The 21002-nt window shown below is 42.3% G+C and overlaps 1 protein-coding gene across 1 annotated transcript in view; it reads left to right on the forward strand.

Annotated features, from left to right (window-relative positions):
- The first annotated feature begins 13165 nt into the window (after window positions 1–13165).
- LOC130189744 (protein sidekick-1-like) overlaps window positions 13166–21002 on the forward strand; it is a 242497-nt gene continuing 234660 nt past the window's right edge. The window contains exon 1 of the mRNA XM_056408677.1: window positions 13166–13291. Within this exon, the coding sequence (XP_056264652.1) occupies window positions 13249–13291 (43 nt within the window). The 5' untranslated portion in view covers window positions 13166–13248. The remainder of the gene's footprint in view (window positions 13292–21002) is intronic.

The following is a 21002-nucleotide window of genomic DNA, read 5'->3' on the forward strand; positions in this document are numbered from 1 at the left end:
ATTACATTACATGTCATTTAGCAGACGCTTTTATCCAAAGCGACTTACAATAAGTGCATTTCAACCTAGAGTACAAACTAAGAACAACAAGAATACATCTCTCTCTTCACGATGATCACAATATGAGGTCCATCCAATCGAGTCGATGATGCTCAAATGGTCATTTCACCCCCCCCCCAAAAAAGACCAATTCTCACAGCGACTCACTCAACCTGCAGCAAAGTGGAACTGAAAAGGAAACAGTGTGTATGGAAATATTGTTTCTCTGCGCCTAATTCGTTTTGGACCTCGGAGACAGATTATACTAATTATTTCTGGAGGCTTGTACAGTAATTTTCTCACCGAGTGTTGAGCTACACTGTAAACCCGAGTAAGTTAGTAGAACTCAAAAAATTTGAGGCAATATATTGCCTCAAATTTTTTGAGTTAATGAACTTTTTAATTTGATTTTGCAGAACTTAAAAAGTTTGATGACTTGCTACTTGTACCTTTTGATTACAGCTTAAATTAAAGTGTTAATTTAGCTCAACTCAATTATTTTCAGTTATTAGTACTTAAAATGTTCAAGTTTTCAAACCACTGGAATAAGTTCACAGAACGTAAAAAAATAAAGTACACAACCACACCATTTCATGTTAACCAAACTCAATGTTTTCGAGTTCACATTAGTCAAATGTTTTGAATTTGTTTACTTAAAAAGATAAGACTCGAAACTTAATTTTTTTGTGGCAATTGATTGCCTCAATTACATTGAGTTTAACAAACTCAAAATTTAAGTCATGAACATCTATCTATTGAACAGTATTTTCTTGCACTCACATTTAGCACACTGCAATATTAAAATAAATAATTTGAAAATATACTTTAATAAATTGTAGAGCTTAAGCTTAGAGCTGGTGACATAAAACAATACCAACATTTTTTGTTATAGCGAAAAAACACTGCTCTTGGCTTCCTGAGTATATAGAGCAGCATTTTGGATTAAATACAACAGAACTGTTTCAGAACATTTTCAGGAAAAAAAGAAAAACTTCCATCTTTATAGTGGCTGATCATTTTAATTATTTGAATGAATATGGGCACAACAAATAAAACATTTCAACTTTGCAACCAAAGTTAAACTTCCAAAATAAATTGTATCTTTACGTTTAAAAGATAATGATGATCTTTACCGCTATTGTTGATAAATTGACATTAACAGGAAACACGTACATGAGGCATAAAAGAATTTTTAAAAAATGTATCTGCACAAAGATAACTACCCGAGAACCATGACCTCTGCCTTTTTTTCCTCCATAATACACAACAACATACATGAACAGATCACATGATGGCGCTGCATTGCAAAGCTGCAAGACGTGATCATAGACCTTTTAACTTGAACATGTTGAACCTTTTATAATGGTATACCGCTGCAGCCTTCTGTTTCTAGGTCATCAAAACGTTCTTGAGGGTCTGCAACTTCGGTGACAGTTTGCCACTTTCTAGGCCAAGTAAGATCTTTTGAATGAACTCAAAAGTCTTGGTAAGTGCTTTGGGGTAGCTGAGGTGTAGTGCATACATGAATCCAAAGACTACCAGGAAGGCATCGCCAAGTCTGGGGAGACTAACCATGACATCACTTTCAATAATCAGAGATTTTCACAGGGTGGTAGTGAACTGCACTTGTGTTATTGTCACTGGTGACAGTAAGGAGGTCCACTGCAACCCCATCAAGCTCTGGCTCATCAGACTCGTCCTGAATGAATGAAAAAGAGATACCAATCACAAACTAACACATGGAACAGCACAGATGACATAATGTATCTTTCCTTAACCAAGTCCCAATGAAAACAAAGGCCTCTTTTACAAGGGAGACCTGTGTCTCATTGTAAGAGGGGAACAACATAAGATCCATGTTCTGCACACAAATCAACCAAATTACCAGAGAATCCAAGTGGTGAGACTGAAACCAAGCTAAAGGACATTTACAGGAACATGTTTTACTGAACATCTTCTCACTTGCCAATAGTTCCTTTGTAGTGAGGCGAAAACAGACTATACCCGAAAAGTGTATGGGTAGACTAAACAAAGGTAAGTCCTAAAAGATATTAGTATTTTGATGAACTGTTTACATCATGCACACATAGAATCTGTTAGTGACTTAAGAAGACTCACTGTGCAGGTTCTGAAGAATCCAGATACATCCTCGCAGATAGACAGGGAGGCCGTGGAGAACAGTCGTACGTTTGGTGTGTATGTCCTGGTTTTCCTATTCAGATAAAAACACATTTGTACATTTAAAATAATCCATTCAGAACATATGGCCACAAATAACCTGTTCACATCTTTAATGCAATCAAACAAATGTCAAACACAAAGTGGACTAATTGCAAAATTCACAAAGCTCATTTGAGTCATTGAACCTGTTCGAAGTTCCACCGGTTCAACCTATGAAGTGTGTAATAATCTATTTACCTGTTCATCGTGGATTTTTAAAATTTCAGCCAGAGCATCTGCTGTCTTTCCAGTTCTTGATGCCTTCTGCCTAAATAAAGTCATTAGTCGTGGAAGATGGCGGTCAAGCTCAGCATAGAATCGGTTGGGCAGGTTCTGATTGGTTATCCTCTGGAACTCTGCATACAACTACATTGAAATAACAGCAACAAATAAAAAAACATTCAATTTGAAGAATCTAGCACATTCATTAAGCCGACAATAGCGGTCAAATGAATAAGAATCACAATTTTCACTTAAAGAGAGATGATCCATATTACCTCAGAAGATCCGATTCAAGTGGTCTACTATTTCCTGAATAGCTGTGTTCGAGACATGAAGGATAGCCTGCATCTTTAGAAATAAAGAAGCTAAATTTGTAAATTTGTTTTAAGTTGATTTCTTAGACTGCCAGTGTCACACTGATCACCGTTCCCCACTTCTCTGCTCTGGTCTGGGCATTCTTCATGCGAATCACTAGTTTCCTCAGAAATACTGGCTTGAAGAATATGGGGATCCTACTGACAATATCAGTTTGAAAGTCAGATGCAAGACCTGCTTGGTGTTCTCTACTTTTATGAGAATTGAACGAGGAGTACACATTTGTGATATAGCTACAATCCTTATATGGGCATGTCACCGTTTCATGATTTTTCAAATGCTTTCTGAGATGACTGAAAACAGCTGAATTAGAAAAGGGTTGCTGAAATGTGCATAAGGGGCATTTGAATAACACAGGCCCCTGACTCTGCTCTGTACAACTGCTAGGTTGTGCTGTATGATATATTATATGCTGTATTGATAAATGAGTACTCAGTGAATTAAGTGTCTGAAACGTGCAAATGCAATCGGTGTAGAGGCATGGAAGAGGGCTGATTCTGGAAAAGTGGCTGTGCTGCAGCCTACAGTGTCTAAATAACTGTATTCTGGAGGTGCAAGAAGCTGCGCACAATTTACACTTCCAGATTATTTTGGAACCAGCAACCTAAAAGGCAAAGAAAAAAATGACAAAGTTTAGACCAACATCTAAAACTTTAAAAACAGAATTACTATTACTTACTAATTAACATAACAAGTTAATTACTATTAGCTTACCAAAACATGATCATGGACTACAGCTAACACTGCTTTAAAATGGCATGTTTTCCATTTTTGTATGCGATGTAAAACTAAAAGTAAATATTTGATTTGAAAGAACACTGACTAAAAAAGGACCGGTAACTGTTTCCCTATTCATCAGAGAAGAGAAGAAAAGGAAAGACTGAGTTTTGAATGCTATTACAAAAACATTCTTTGCACAATTTTTCTCATTCTAAAAATATATAATGTGTGGTTCTTAACCTTTAAATGAGTCCAAAAATATTTTACTGGTTGGCCACCTTTTCAGAAAGACTTTTTTTTAGTGGAGATAGGTTGATGCAAATGCTATGCCATAGTACAATTAGTCAATTATTTCATTTTATTTCTTCAAACAAGATTTTTCTGTGCTGTTCTTTGATATTTCTTACTTAAGGACTCTTCCCACAACACGTTGTGATTCCCATGCAACAGCCTGTGAGGTCCTGACACCCAGGTTAGGAACCGCTGGTATAATGCACTGACAAACATAGTTGTCAATACATAATTTGTTGGTGGCATATCTAAACATTTCATTTATGCAGCTTACATGCAAGTCTCAATAACACCACCGTAAAACACTATCTATCTAGGATTTGCCATACAGGGTCTAACAATAACGTGGTTTTTATTTGACGTGCACAAAAACAAAAGAAATTCCAGAGATGCGAGTGACGTGAATAGTCAAGCATAAACACCGGGCGCTCCCCGTGAACCAACAGAGAAGCACCGGAGATCACTGTCAAGTTACGTTAGCTAGCGTACGTTCGTTAGCCGCGATGTTCTCAGTCGAACAAGGTAGTTTAGTGGAACACCTCGTGCTCCGCCGCTGGTACGTCAAGTTACGTTAGCTTGCGCGAACCGACGTGCGTTAGCTATAGTACCTTAGTACACGAGGAGCGTACGTCAGCCAACGTTAGCCGCCACTTGTGTCTCTGAGCTCAAACCAGCCACTGCTGAAGTTGAGACAGACTCCGGTAGAGGATTGGAGTCTCGGCGAGTGAAGCAGACGTAGCTAGCTCGTAATGTCTCTCGCAAAGTCTAGGAAATTATTTAAAGTTTTAGTTTTTCGAGGTTTGGCAACTGGCTGATTGTAACATCATGTAACTAAACACATGACACATATCAACGTATATATAAAAACACTTAAGATCTCACTCACCTTGAAAACAGTCCGAGTCGACGATGACACCACAGCCTCGCGCGAAAGGGTGCAGGACGAAAGTAAAGTAACGACTCCCGCGAAATCCCCATAATGCACCTTGATAACGGCCAAAACACGTGATGACTCCAAGTTGATTTACACTACAAGTTGAATGTGAATTTTCAGCGTAACGTTTTATTTGTCGTTGATATGTGACTAGTTATTTTGTATTATCATGACAACTTCAATAGTCTTTTATGATACTGACTAAAAAACAACTAAAAGCACATTTTACTGTGTATTTTACACTTTTATTGTATTTTAGCATGTGATTTAGGTTTACTTTTAAATCATCCATATTTAAAACAATAGAAATAACAGGACTTTATCATTAGCAGCATATAATTACTAAATTCTATTACGTTGGGCATACGTTATGTTTTACAAAATAGTTCCATTTAATAAAAAAATATTAGTTAAAATTACTCAAAAAGAAGAACATGTTACACCAACTTGACATATTTAAGTTAGTAGAACTTTCTCTAAAACTTTGAGTATACACTACTTAATCTATTTGATTAATTTGGACGTTCGGGTTTACAGTGTAGGGGAATGCAAATAATATTGAGGCAAAACTTAGAAAGGGCTCCAAGATAAACAGCATAGCAATGCAGAAGTGTGTGTGTATGTGTGTGTGTGTGTGTGTGTGTGTGTGTGTGTGTGTGTGTGTGTGTGTGTGTGTGTACAGGGGATTTAGACCTTGTCGATCAATACAGAAAATGATTTCTTCTTGATGAGAACACGACACGCATTTTAATTTCCACCCCAGGAAAAGCTTCCCCGCCGCCGTCACCGTATGTTCTTTCCGTTTCCCGGCGTCAACGACGGTGACATACGGCGCCGCGCCGGCACGCCGAGGTTACACGTTCGCGCCCGAGAGGACGACCCGCAGCAACTCCAATTAAACAGCAGCGCCCACCACGCTGCTCTGGTCGGTACATTGGGGCGGGACTAAAGTTTGTCATTGAGGAGGAATATTTGCCCTAAAGCAACAGGACACACACACACACACATGCACGCATCGTGCCACTGGGAGATGTTTGGTTGGTATCATTCCGACAACTTGTTTCATCTTTATTACCATCGTCGGGGGGGGGGGGGGGGGGGGTTGAGGGGTTGAGGAAAATATATATACGAAAAGTGGAAAAGAGTAAAAGTAGGAGGGCGGGAAAGCAATGAAATAGCTAGAAGAATGACGGGTTAGTTTTGAAAGTATAACAAGGGACAGAGGGGAAGAGAGAGAGAGAGAGAGAGAGAGAGAGAAATGGCCTTGAGCAGAGGCGTCTCTAGGATTTGGATACATCTGGGGCTTAGCCAATGCAGCTTAGATTGGAAAGTGACCCACGGCGAGCGTTGTCGACGGGGGGGGGGGGGTGCTAGTGAGTTTTTCTAACATTCGGGGCTAATTAAAAAACATCCGGGGCTTTAGCCCCGGGTTTTTTAGCCTAGGGACGCCACTGGCCTTGAGTGGGACCGGTGAGCTGCAGGATGAAAAATGGAAGGACAGAAGTTGCATAAGAAATTGAGATCCGGGTGACAGGAGGGAGGTGGTGAAAAGACATGTTGAAAGGAAAATTAAGAGAACACAAAGTGAGGGTTAACACAAAGGAGTTTGTTAGAACAGATTCATTTTAGATTTACAGCTTGACACGAGTGGGAGATTTAATTACGGTCGGTGTGTTATCAAACTGCAGTTACAGCTGTCGGTTCATTTTATTCCATTTTTTTTTCTTCCTAAATATGACTATATTCTTTGAAATAATGTTTTCCAAACTGATTAAAGTTGAAGTCATCGTCATTTAAACTGGTTTATAAAAAGTTAAGCCGATGCGGGAGTGCCTTAAACTTGCATTATTTCAAATGGCCAGCAGGGGGCGACTCCTCTGGTTGCTCTAAAAGTCTGATTGTGTAGAATCTCTGAGGAAAATGACTGTTTCTTGATTTATTACCTCAGTAAACATTGTAAACATGAGTTAATGGTCTCAATCGCTAGTTTTACATATTAAAACATCACGGTGGTATTTCATAAATGATGGTCCCATCTGGAGGTGAATAGACGATGAAGCGGCGTATGCTTTAGGGCGGGGCTACCTTGTGATTGACAAGTCTAGGAGTTATCCGTGTTTTTGTCCTACAACTTCAACCCTTTAAAAAGTGTGTTTTCAGATCATGAAAGTAAAAAATTCCTGAAAATGACTTTGAATCTTTTCAGTCGGACTCGGCTCTGCCTTCTAGCGAAAGGCCGATCTTCAGGCATCAAAGCGGTCGACCACAAAGCGAGCGTCGACGTCACGGTGGCCGCGTCCCCTCCTCCTTTACGGTCTGTGGATTCAAGAAGCTGAGCCCTGTGACCGGGCGGCAGCAGTTTGTAAAGAAGTTGCACCGGCAGCCCAACAGGATTTGAATAATCTTTTTATACATGCTGGATGTGCCGCAGAGCATCGGGATGAAATATTGAGCTCGACTACAAAGGTTCGAGTCCCCTGAAGGTAGCAGCGTTCCCCGTGTGGGCTGAAGTGGCCTTGAGCAACTCTCTGGTGGAGTCCACCCGCCACCGGGGGGGTCACGGCTACCTGGATACACACAGACTTTACATCGTGTGATCAATAGTGATATGTTATATTAATGCGGCGTACGGCTACGTTAAAACTGGCAGCTCGAATGACTTTTTTTTTTACACCTGAAAGCAACAATCCACACGGAAAAATCAAATCCCCTCCCCCCCCCCCCCCTGGCTCCACTTAAGCCCTCCACATCGTATTATTCTCCGTACGGCAGCGTAAAAAATAAATTAAAAAAATCACGAAGTTGAACTCTAAACTTCGCCGGTGGAAATTGACCAGATGTGACAATACAGATGATTTAATGCGCCGCTGTAATGGAGCCTGTGCTGCACTCCCATCAGCGGTTAGAGGGTCCCTGCATGAAAGGTGATGGAACAGAAGCACTTAAGTTAATTAAGAAGCCTTATCTGTGCTCCCCGCTCGCAGACAAAGGAGACCCCATTGAATTGACGATAGCTACGTAATTACCCTTTATCTCCTCGCGGAGAGGTTAGGAGTTCTTGAATGAAGAGCAGCTTTGTTTGAGAGAGAAAACTGGAATATAAATGGCGGGAGCAGGCGTGTGTGTTTTTGTGCGTGTGTGCGAATGTGTGGCTGTAAAAGATCGGTGTGTGTGTGTGTGTGATGTGAGGGTAACTATTTAAAAAATTGAATTATTACTCTGATGCGATCAATGTCCTTCAGCTATGAAATGAAATTCAACGTCCTCTTCCAGTCTCCCACTCTCCCCTCCAACCCCCCAACACACACACACACACACAGACACACACACACACATAGAGACAAAAGACTCACGTTCATGTACATACTTTTCCACAGCTGCTTATGAGACAGGAAGACCAAGCCTTTGAAATATAATCCTTTTTTAAATATTGATAGCCAACTTCAAATTGTGACTGTGTGTGTGTGTGTGTGTGTATGTGTGTTTGAGTTATTGCCTCAGATTTGGAGTGTTTACTCCCGTCTTGGGAAGGGCGCCACGCGGCTCTGTAATACGGCCTTTGGCTCTCGCACAGAAAGCCGACTCATACATTACAAAATCCTTCCCTGCACCTTGCAGCTCTGGGTCCTGTTATTAAAACGACGGCTCGTGGCCGGATGGAAGCGGCCCGGCAGCTTCCGTGAAGAAAATAAATAAACACGACTGTTGAATCAGATTCTGAATCATTTCGGTATTTACCGAAAACAACAACAAGGATTTAGTTCTGGTGGCGTCACGGAGCAGGTGTTCGTGAACGTGCACGTTTGGTTTAACTCGTTATCCGCGGTGTTATAAAATGATGATGTCACATTAGAGTAACTGACTCTACTGCACAGACACACTCACCGTGGTCTTTCATCACGGCTCTGCTTTCCTCTTTCGATCCATCGTGGAACATTTAACTCCTCCGGTCGGAGCGCCCTGATCTCATTTTGATCATGTAATTGGTTTAACATTTTCACATGTATATTTCTAATGATGAATATACTTCCAAGCTCTGCTAGGTATACGTAATAAAACTGAGTAATAGGTGAATTAGAAGGCAATCATAATGTGTTTTAATCTAATCCTGTAATATATATATATATATATATGTGTGTGTGTTTGTTATAAATTATATATATATATATATTTATGTGTGTTTGTTATAAATTATATATATATATATATATGGGAGAAACATGTTTAGATTACTAGCTATATATGTTATAAATTATATATATATATATAAATATATTTATAAATTATATATATATGTGTTATAAATTATATATGTATCTATTAGGGCTGTGAAACGATTAAAAATTTTAATCGGGTTAATCACAGGTTTTTGTGGATTAATCATGATTAATCACATATTACCGATATTCTCGGTATATTTTGTGAGAACATAGAGATTTATGACAAAAGACGGATATATACATTTATACATTCTTCTATACAATGGTGCTGCAACTCAGCAGTTATTTAGCAGTTTTCTTCCATATGGAACATTAACACATCTTCATCCTAAACAGAATGTTTAACCCTCCTGTTACCTTTCGGGTCAATTTGACCCCATTCAATGTTTAATGTCGGTGTTCTTTGGGGTTAATTTGACCCCAGGCTGTTTTTCACTGTGTCAAACATATAAGAAATATCAACTTTTTTATTTATTTAAAGGGCTATTTAGGTAGTCAACAAACAAACATAAAGTACCTCACACTTAAACTTGGGAAGCAATATTAATTCTAATAATTTTCTGGAGGTTTTAATTGCTGGGGTCAAATTGATCCCGAGGGTAAAATATGTTAGTAAATGTAAAGGTAACAGGAGGGTTAAACAGAACATTTGTCTCTTGTTTGTCAACCATGAACTCCACCATGATACAATCTAAAGGCCTCTAGTCTTCCTCTAGCAGCTGCTGAGGCAAACTGACTGTGTGGGTTTTCTTCATGAACTGGGCCGTGATGAAAGGGACGGCGGGGACACCGCTGCAAAGCTGAAACCTCACCGGCCCGGACACGGGGACAGATTGACAAGTGACTTTTTTTTTGCTCGGTCCCGATGCGCGCGCACGGAGCTCTGTGGCGCGCGAGACGGAGATCGATAAGTGTTAACGCAACGCGAAGAGACAGAAATGACACAGAGCTGCCAACTTTTCAAAAAACCTTGGAGTGAGATTTTGTCGGGGGTGACCAACATTTTGCCGCGCACGCAGCCACACACGTTGGTGGCTCAAATATCAGGAAATTTGAATTAATGTGGCGTTGAACCCATGTTGTACCCTGCATTCTGGCCTGGCAAAGGTCTTTTACGAGGCATCTTTGCTACCTTAAAGAATTTAAATGTTTTTTAATAACTCTACTCTCATTTACAAAAACATGCCTAATTCTATTGCACAAATGTCCTGTCTTCATGTTAAATTCTTTATAATACATCTTAGGCTACTTGTTCAAAGTGCTGTTTGGAAACATTTTGAGAGGGTCCTTTTCCTAGGCCTGCAAATAAAGTGATAAATGCTATGTGGGCAGCCTTAACAAACAATGCTCTGATGTGTTGAGCATGCAGTCTACCAAGAGGTTAACAAGGTGCTCTCCTGCTGCTTGTTATGACAGCTGAGTTTACATCACCACACAAAATCACACGCACAAACACAACGAATTATTTCAAGATTTAAAGTTTAAGAGAGTGAGAACTTAATTGAACCGCATGTCATTAACAGGGCTCTTAAGCTTTTAAGACAGGCAAGAGTGACATATCTATCCAGGATGCTTTATTTTCATTGATTGCTGGATGAAATCTTACCCAGATACAACAGATACGTTTTTTGTCTGATTGGCTATTGTGTAGCCCATTTCTTCTTTTTGATTGGCTGATAAGTGGCACCTCACAGCAGAACTCCAGGGGAGCGCTTGATTCCTCCACGGTGAGGGCAGCGCGGCCAGCTCATGTTTGCGTGCTGCGGCACATTAAAACATGAAATAGCCGAGTGTGGCGGGAGTGCGTGACGTAAGACCGAAATGCGTGACTGTCCCGCTCAATGCGTGACACTTGAGAGCCCTGCTTTAACACACCGTAGTCTCTGCTCGTTGTGTCTGTTTGAAAATCTTCTTCTGTTGCTAACTTCGGGACTCTTTGGGGTAAATAGGATGTCTATGCAGCGAATAGGTTTATAGATGCGCTCCTTAGCGCCATCTATCGTCGCGGAGTTAGAAAAGAAACCAACTCGCCTCGGCCCAAAATCAGAATTTCTTTTGCCGTGAGAAATTGGTTGTGTGGCGTGAGAGCGTGTGAAAACATGCAAAAGCGTGTGTCACACGGCGAAACCGTGAGAGTTGGTAGCTCTGAATGACATGCTGCTGTGGAGATACGATCAACAACAGACGTTTAGTTTAATAAAAGAACAAAGACGTGCTCTAGAGAACATGTCAGGGGGCGGGCCAATCTTTTTAATGTCATGCGATCTACCGACACTACGCCGCGATCGACTGGCAGGTCGCGATCGACGAGTTGAGACCCTGATCTACAGGAAGTAAAAGTCGTAACAAGGTTTCCGTAGGTGAACCTGCGGAAGGATCATTACCGATGAACAGACCGTCTGCATGAGAGCGGACAGAGTTCAGATTGAAGTGGTGGATTGGAAGCTCATTTTGCAAGTGACTTTTTTTCGTCCCGACGACCAACAACAGACGGATTGGAAGCTCATTCTGCGCATGCGTTAAATGCGTTTTTTTTAAAAACTAGTTAAACCTGTAATTGAATTAACTGAGTTAACGCGTTATTTTTCACAGCACTAGTATACATATATATAATAAGAAGAATGGGAATCGTGAGGTTGGGGACGGCAGGAAGAAGGAAACTTTCTGATCCAAGCTGTAATTACCAGAAAATGTCACACTGAGAAATATACGTCCACGGTCGGGAAGTATGTGCACTCACGGAGACACAGGCCTCTTTAGTGGGTCTGTAAATATACATCCGACTGCTTCGGGGGGGGGAAAGAGAATGGCGGAGTGAGGGAACGGCAGAATAACAACGGGCTGGGTTTACAATGGGAAGAGACGTGAAAGAGCTTTTGATCAGCAGTGGGAGACGGAATAAATCCACCATGTGCTCCGTTACGTATCTCCGCGCTCCCTCCACCTGGTGCAGAGGGACGCTCATCCAGGGCCGCTCCTGAACACAAGGGGCGACTCGGGGCTTCGTGGCGGATGATAAAGGTGAGCAGAGCATACGCTCCGTCCTCACTCCTGAACCATTTATCGGGAATTGTGTCATTTTGACAAAACAAAGAAAAAACGTTTTTTTCCGGACTTCCTGGATGAGGGCTAAGTGGTCAATTGGGAAAGTGCAATTTTGCATCCGGCGATAAATAATGGCTCCCCCCATTTTCTCTCAAGAGAGCATCCAGGACTGTCTCCCAGGCAGCGGACACAGGCATGGGGTTAAATTGGGATGTATCATGTGTGTGTGTGTGTGTGTGTGTGTGTGGGGGGGGTCTTCTAAGTGATAGAACATGGGACATAAAATCCTATTTTTTTCATCGATTAAAAAACCAATAAGTACGAGCTGTACTCTGAGCAATAATGTGGAGTGGCCTCTCATCAATACCGCGAGTCCTCGGCGATGCAGCGGGTATGCCCCGGGCTTTTATTGTGAAAGGTAAGGAGAGAAAAGCTGTGGCTGCAATGCGAGCAACTCCGTGAATATATTAAAACACTTGTCACTCTTGAAGTTTTCATATTAATTGTTCAGGCTGTTAGAGATTTCCACTGTTAATGAGGTCACACACGTAGTGATATGAACTGATATCGACATTTTAATTGTTAGGCTATTTCCACTCTGTTAAAGATGAACTGATATAGACATTTTTCTAGCTTTATATCCAAATTTCACTGCTAATAAAATGAGGTATTGTCTACAATTATTGGAAAATAGATGGGGATATATTTTGCGATATTTTTCTCGTACAGGTATCCTGTGCCACGCGGTTTATTTATCAGATATTTAGTCTTCATACTGGGTGGATACATCCTCACTAACGTGGCCCAAGAATCTCAGCCGTTTCATAATTTGTGTGCATGAAGTACCGTTCCTCCTTTGTGTTAAACTGATCATGTCTTCCCTCCAATGTGATATTCTTGTCCACCATTAGAGTCTCAAAGTGTTGCGTGTAATTGCCGTGCATGCCGGAGGTCGAGACTCCACAGTCTGACACTCGATTATGAAGAAGAACAGAAAAACAGGAAACAATTACGACTGTGACAGACTCAGATGTCTTAACTTTGCTTTTGTCTTTCCAGGCATGCGGAGGAACGCTACGGGAGGGAGGGGGGGGGGGGGTTCAGTCGGATGGGCGTCCAGGGCTGCATGTTGAGGCCGAGAGCCGCGAGGAAGCGGCGGTGAAGCGCTGTGATGGATCCGCGATGAGGAAGAGTGTGACACCTTCAGAAGTGAAACATGCACCAGGTAGGACAGGATGGAGCCTTGAGCCGATGGACATTGTTTTTTTTTTGTAAATTAATCAAAATACAGATCACACACACACTCATTAGACCGGGAAGGTTAAGGCGGGATGGTGTGTCGTGATCCGCCCTGCACACACAAACACACACAAACACACACACACACACACACACACACACACACACAGTGATTGTGTGTTGAAATTAACCACAGCACCTACAAACATCTGCATTACCACAACTGTTTATCTGTGCAGTCACAAATGTATAATTAAAGACAGCGAGCAGGTTTTCTCCTGGTCGTCTCATTTGCAATCTCTCTGTCTCCCTAACAACCTCTCTCTCTCTCTCTCTCTCTGTCTCCCTAACAACCTCTCTCTCTCTCTCTCGCTCTCTGTCTCTGTCTCTCTCGCTCTCTCTCGAAGCGTCAATTAAAGTAGTAATGAGATTGAAAAGAAAAACCTACAAATCATAAAATCAAGAAAATAGCAGAAAGCTATTAGCTCTGTGTGTGTGTTTGTGAAAGACTTTGGATGTGTGTGTGTGTGTGTGTGTGTGTGTGTACGTGCAACATTATATAAAGCAACATGTACATAATCAGGTTGTAATTGCTAAATGTCATAAATCTGTTTACAAATCAAATCATGTGCATTAGTCAGGTGGGAATACATGAGGGGCTCATCAGGTGAAGAAGTGGACGTGACTCTCAGGTCCCATGAGGCGATGGATTCACTGCATCATCACAGATTTGGTCATTACATATATATATATATATATATATATATATATATTATATATATTGAGTGTGTTTTTGTTAGTTGATCACTCTAAGCATGAGCATGCACTCACACAAACGGGTATTCTCCCGAAGCACGAGTGTGCACTCACATGCACTCTTATCACTCACATGCACTCTTATCTCTCACATGCACTCACATGCACTCTTATCTCTCACATGCACTCACATGCACTCTTATCTCTCACATGCACTCTAAGCACGCGCACGGTGTGTAAACAAAGCCCGGAGAAACTCAGTCTACAACAGCGACTCCCTTATCTGCTCAGGTCGACATCACTCCACTCAATCTTCACATCTTTGTTTGCTGCTATGTTGATGCTCTGGATTTGTTGTTGTTTTTCACCTTTCAGCAGAACGATGTCGTCTTGTTTACTTTACACTTCACCAACAACGGGGGATGATCAAAAAAACAGGAATGGAAAGATGTCGGACTCTTTCTGTCTCGCTTCTCTTTCTATACATTTATCAGTGTGCGTTTCTGCGAGGGGTGTGTGTGTGTGTGTGTGTGTATGTGTGTGCTTGTGTGTGTGTTGTAATGATGTAAACTAATCTCTGATAGAGGGCCACCTCTCCCTGAAGGCAAGATCATTTCACACTTACTGAAAGAGAACACACACACACACAACCTCACTCACTCACTCAGAGTCGAACACAAAAAGCTTTTCATTGCTTCAAACAAAAGAAATCCTGATAGACTCTGTGTGTGTGTGTGTGTGTGTGTGTGTGTGTGCACATACGTGTGTGTACGTGTGATCACACACATAAGTGTACATTTCCCTTGAAGAAGAAGAGTCAAAGAGAGACAATGCTGCGTGACGATGGGTATGAATATGTCAGTTCACTTCTCCTCTTCGTGACCCTTTACGTGTATCTTATGACAACCTTGTCTTTTTAAAAGTAATAATAATACTATTTTTGAGAGGAAAAAGTTAGGTTGTCTGAATCACAAGTCTTTATTTTTTTCATTATGTGGAAACGTGTTCTTTGGATTGCAACTATAATCCTTTTTTTTGTCATCACATGTCTATTGATTTTATTGAATAGGCAGAAAGTAACAAGGGCATGCATGTAAGACTAACATACCCCCCCCCCCCCCCACACACACACACACACCTGTCCCAACACAGGAGGATCCCAACAAAGAGGTATCATGGTACATCTACATGTATACAAACTGCTCTATGCTATTGTAATAAAAAGTGTGTGTGAATATCATCGTATCACACGTACTGATCCAGATTGGACCTCAGCAGGTCTAGAGTGGGGTCATTATAACACACTCCATCCTCACTCAATCGTTTCCAGCATTTATATTCTTGATCATATTGTTTGTTGACAATTGCAGTCCGGTCATTTCTTTTGATGGAGATATTGGTTTTCTTGGTGGCAGCCAAAGAATATTTTAAAAGACGTTTTTTATCCTGAGCCATGAGTTGGTCTGGGAGTGTGTAATGTGACACAAGAGCAATCAACTTGGATCCCAGAGAATTGCATTATTTCTTTCACAGTCATGGAAAAAAAAATTAAAGGCAAGCCAAGAAAATATAAAAAAGGTCAGCTGTTTTTTAAAATGTGCGTGCATTCACCCTGTCCCTGATTACCTCTATGAGTACATTTCCATTTTGAAGACGCATTATATGCATCGTAGATTCCCATATATACACATTCCAGATATTTCTGTTTGACATAAACCCTCATGAGTATTCAAGTGCATATTCGGGACTGTGTGTTATCTGTAATGTCATGCCTCAATGGACACATTGACCAGGTTTGGTTAATTCCATTTGTTTACACAAGTATTCCCTAATCTGGGGATATCTGAGGAAATCTGTTTTACATATAAATTCTTATGTCAGATTATATGTATTTGGAAGGTCTTTAAAAGACTCAGTTGCATCATATCTATATGTATGTATAGAAATACTCACTGACATTGCATTTAATTTAATTCCCTATAATATCTGCAACTACAACATAATACAAATAAATAAAATAAATACAAAATAAATAATAATATATATACATACATTTTTTTATTTTTTATATATATATATATATATATATATATATATATATATATATATGATTATGTTTAGGCTCTTAAAGGTCAAAGACTTTTGTCTCTGGTCAAATCACACAAATGTTCGACATATAAACATTATTGCTAGGCGACAGTGTGGTCCTGTTCCAAGGAAAGGAACCAGCGAAGTAAGGAAGTGACAAGGAACACAATCTCTCCTCCGGGGAAACACAACTTATTCATCACTTCATACTCGAGCATTATTTTTACTTTATCATGTCAAACCATATCCAATATCTTCTTTTTATGTGAGCATCAATGAATGATCCCCCCCCCCCCCCCCAACCTCCCACGGTTACATCAACTGACACGTCCTCTGCTTGCCTCGTGTCACTGGCTCTTAGTCCTGCGCCCCCTTATCATTCATCATCTAAACACGCTCCTTCATCACTTTCTAATAAAAACATGCGGCGGCGGCGGATGTACATCACACTCGCGTGCAGGGAAGAGAAGTGTGGTCCAGAGGTAGAGGAGAAAGCTTGGAACTTGACCCCGTGACCTCCCCTCAGGCCGACCTGATGATCAACTGTGATGAATTAAAAATGACGCGGCCGGTGAGTTATGTAATGATGTACAACCGGCTAAATCAAAGGCTTCATTCTTAAAATACTGTTCCTTAAATTACTCCTTTAAAAAAATATATATATATTATGTCACGGTGCGCCGCAGAAAACAATAATCTTCTAAATGCACCGTGATCTATGGACTGGCAGCTAATTAGCAGAGAAGTCTGAACAAATGGGGCGCGGCGCTTCCATTTTTTTTTCCTTATACGACCGCGATGTGACTTTACTTGTCGTCTCCGGTGGAAAGGGGGGGGGGGGGGGAGGTCACTGCAAATCAATACAAAGTTATCACGGGTGATCATTTTTTATATCCCGTGATTAAACAATTCAATCATCCTCCGGGATGACAAATCACCCGTTTAAAGGACACGAGGGGACAATAAACGGCGAGTATGAAAATCACGTGAATCACCATCGTCTACGGCTCTCGGAGGAACCGGGGAGCGGCCGGAGCGACGCGCTACACGGTGCTCTCCTATGCCGATTGTGTTTTCGGGAGAATGCCGTTTCTCGCTCCGCTGCGGCTCCGTCGTGCGGAGACACTCAATATGCTTGTTAATGTTTCCCTTTCAACCTTCGCCCATCTGTTGATTCCCTCCCTCTCTCCGTGACACTCCAGGGAGGCATCGATTTAAACTTGTTTCCAGCCCGACACTGATTGTCAGGGTAGCACGCGAAGCGGCTCGTCACTTAAAGGATATTAGCCGGTCCACCTTTAAAGGCCAGTCCACCTTAAATGCACCTGAGCCGGAGCTGTTGCTATAACTTTCCGGGAACAGCTTTTGAGAACAGCGTTAGCACCCAGCATCAGTCAGCTAAACGCGGTTAGCTCTGGCGGCACCGTTAGCTGAGATCCGCGCGCTCGCCGTTGCGCGGCAACCGAAAAGCTCCCAATCCGGGGTCTTACGATCTTCGAGGTCACGTGAGCTCATCGCGACATCGACAAACCGATTCAATCTAACGTGGATCTGTCACGTGAGCTCAACGCGGGGATCTCTTCTTCTTTTTTTTGCGTGTGCATATTTTGGGATGTCCTGATGCAATTAGCGACAACGCAGCTGCTCGCTTCTTTCAGAGCGCCAGACGAGTCAACGCGTCGTCCTGATTGGCTCATTTATCTCTGCTGCTTCCAGGCTCACTTCGACACGCCAACGCTGCTCGTCCTCTACAGTTCCACATCTCTTTGTTTCTTCTTCTACTAACAACTAAACCGCACCCGCGGCGTTAAATCAGCTCCCGATTGGACGGCTGTAATAAAGACGAGTCGGGCCTTTTGGCCCCCGACGTTTGGAGATTGGCTTGTTAGGGGGAGAAAGTGAGAGAAGAGAAACGCCGGTACAAGGAGGGTCAGGGGGAATGAATGATGTATAGCGAGACAAAGAGCTTCCAATTGAATTACTTCTCCACCAGTGCAGCTGAGACCACTCACGCACACCCATGTACACACACACACACACACACACACACACACACACACACACACACACACACACACACACTTTCCAGCTGCACGTTAAACCTAAATGCTTGTAACAACCAAAGCCAATCAAATCTCCCCCTGGGTGAGGGGGCAGGTGTATATTTGTGTGTATTTGTGTGTATGTGTGTGTATTTGTGCGTCCGTGTGTGCACAGATGTGCGAGGGGTAATAAAGTGTGAGGTTGCTGAAGGGAAATCCACTTTGTCTGTCAAGCAGCCCTTCCCACGCACGCCGATCTTCCAGGGTCGACCACGGCGGGCTCTGATTGGTTCCTGGGACCTGGCTGCTAACCCAACACACACACACACACACACACACACACACACGTTGAGTTTCCACGCGGCCTGATGGTTCCTACACAGCACCACGCAAAACAAGACTTCTCTACATCTTTGCACTTCAAATTGTAAAACCTTTAAAGAAGATAAACCAGCCCCTCTTTTATTTTGAAGGATTGTCTGGCCTGAGGGGGGCAGTGTGGCTCTGTGGTCCACGAGGTAGAGGAGATAGGAGATGAAGATGTCCCCCCCCCCCCCCATCCTTATAACTTTGCCTCACATCTCTGCACATCTTCAGAAAAGGGACCCGCGTGTCACTTTCTCATCTGTTCATTCCCGTTTTGTTTATCGCCGTCTTCAAGGTCTCGTTGGCTCCCGTGTCTCGGAGTCTACGGCGGGGAGGGATCGATCATAAACTTTAACTTATTCAAGGATTTCTTTTGAGAAGAAAGCGTCGTAAAAAAAAGAAGAAGGGTGACAGAATGAAATGCAGCGAGTGTTCAGTGAATCTGACTCAAATGTACACGGTTAAAAAAACAAATAATGAAATATGTCTTCAGAAGCACCTCTTTTTGGGATCTTTCCCGTGCCCCCCCCCCCCCCTCCTCCTCCTCCATGTGACACGTATCAGGAGCTTCTGTCCTTGTCGATCTATATTGTTCCCCGTTGGGTTTCTGACGGGCTCAACTCCCCGCTGATTTACTTCTGACAACTGCAGTGAATGCAGCGTGTGTGTGTGTGTGTGCAGAAACAGGAGATGTGTGTGTGTGTGTGTGTGATGTACATTTGTGACAGATGTGCATGTAAATCATGTCAGAGGTGCACATGCACCAGTGACCAGCTCAGCCAGGTGCATGCATGTTCAGTGTGAACATACAGTATGTGTCAGTTGTGTGTGTGTGTGTGTGTGTGACCCTGAAGTCATGACTTCATGCATGACGGTAAAAAAGAATGTACGCTCTTTGTCTCTCTCTCACACACACACACACACACACACACAACTAACAAACCGAGACACACACACAGACATACAGACACACAGAGACACACACATACACATATACACACACATACACACACACACACACACACACAACTAACAAACCGAGACACACACACAGACATACAGACACACAGAGACACACACATACACACATATACACACACATATACACACACACACACAACTAACAAACCGAGACACACACACAGACGTACAGACACACAGAGACACACACATACACAGACACACACACACACACATATACACACACATATACACACACAACTAACAAACCGAGACACAAACATACAGACACACAGAGACACACACACACACACACACACATATACACACACACACACACACAACTAACAAACCGAGACACACACACAGACGTACAGACACACAGAGACACACACATACACAGACACACACACACACACATATACACACACAACTAACAAACCGAGACACAGACATACAGACACACAGAGACACACACACACACATATACACACACATATACACACACACACACACAACTAACAAACCGAGACACACACACAGACATACAGACACACAGAGACACACACACACAGAGACACACACACACATATACACACACATATACACACACACACACAACTAACAAACCGAGACACACACACAGACATACAGACACACAGAGACACACACATACACACAGAGACACACACACACACACATATACACACACATATACACACACACACACAACTAACAAACCGAGACACACACACAGACATACAGACACACAGAGACACACACATACACACAGAGACACACACATATACACACACACACACACACACAACTAACAAACCGAGATACACACACAGACATACAGACACACACATACACACAGAGACACACACACATATACACACACATATACACACACACACACAACTAACAAACCGAGACACACAGAGACACACACACACACATATACACACACACGCACACACACATACACACACTCACACACACATACACAGACACACACATGTACACACACATACACACGCACGCACACACACACATACGTACTGCACATGAACGTGCTAGAATGAAAGAATACTTCAATATTTTGGGGACATTTATGGAGATGGAGACAAAGACCAGCTCATGCGTCTCAGCTTTTAGCTGAGCACTCACACATGAGCAGCGCCCCCTGTCCAGGGGTGACGAGAAACGCCGACGCCGACCTCTGAACCCTAAATTGCTTCACACGCCACATCTCCATTGTCCAATTTGTTAATACAACATTAGCTTGTAAAAGAAAAGGACGATTGGCGCCTCCCAATAAGTTAAGTAGTGGATGATTTGTTGGCCGGGACACAGCGGGGGGGTCAATGCTGAGATATATAGTCTGACACATACCCCCCCCCCCCCCCCCCCGCCCAGCGTCGGGAACACACGAGGGCAAAGGGCAACACTGCCTCAAGAAATATAATGTTGCCTCTGCTA

This window comes from Pseudoliparis swirei, chromosome 24, assembly GCF_029220125.1.
Source record: "Pseudoliparis swirei isolate HS2019 ecotype Mariana Trench chromosome 24, NWPU_hadal_v1, whole genome shotgun sequence".
In the NCBI taxonomy this organism is placed as follows: Eukaryota; Metazoa; Chordata; class Actinopteri; order Perciformes; family Liparidae; genus Pseudoliparis; species Pseudoliparis swirei.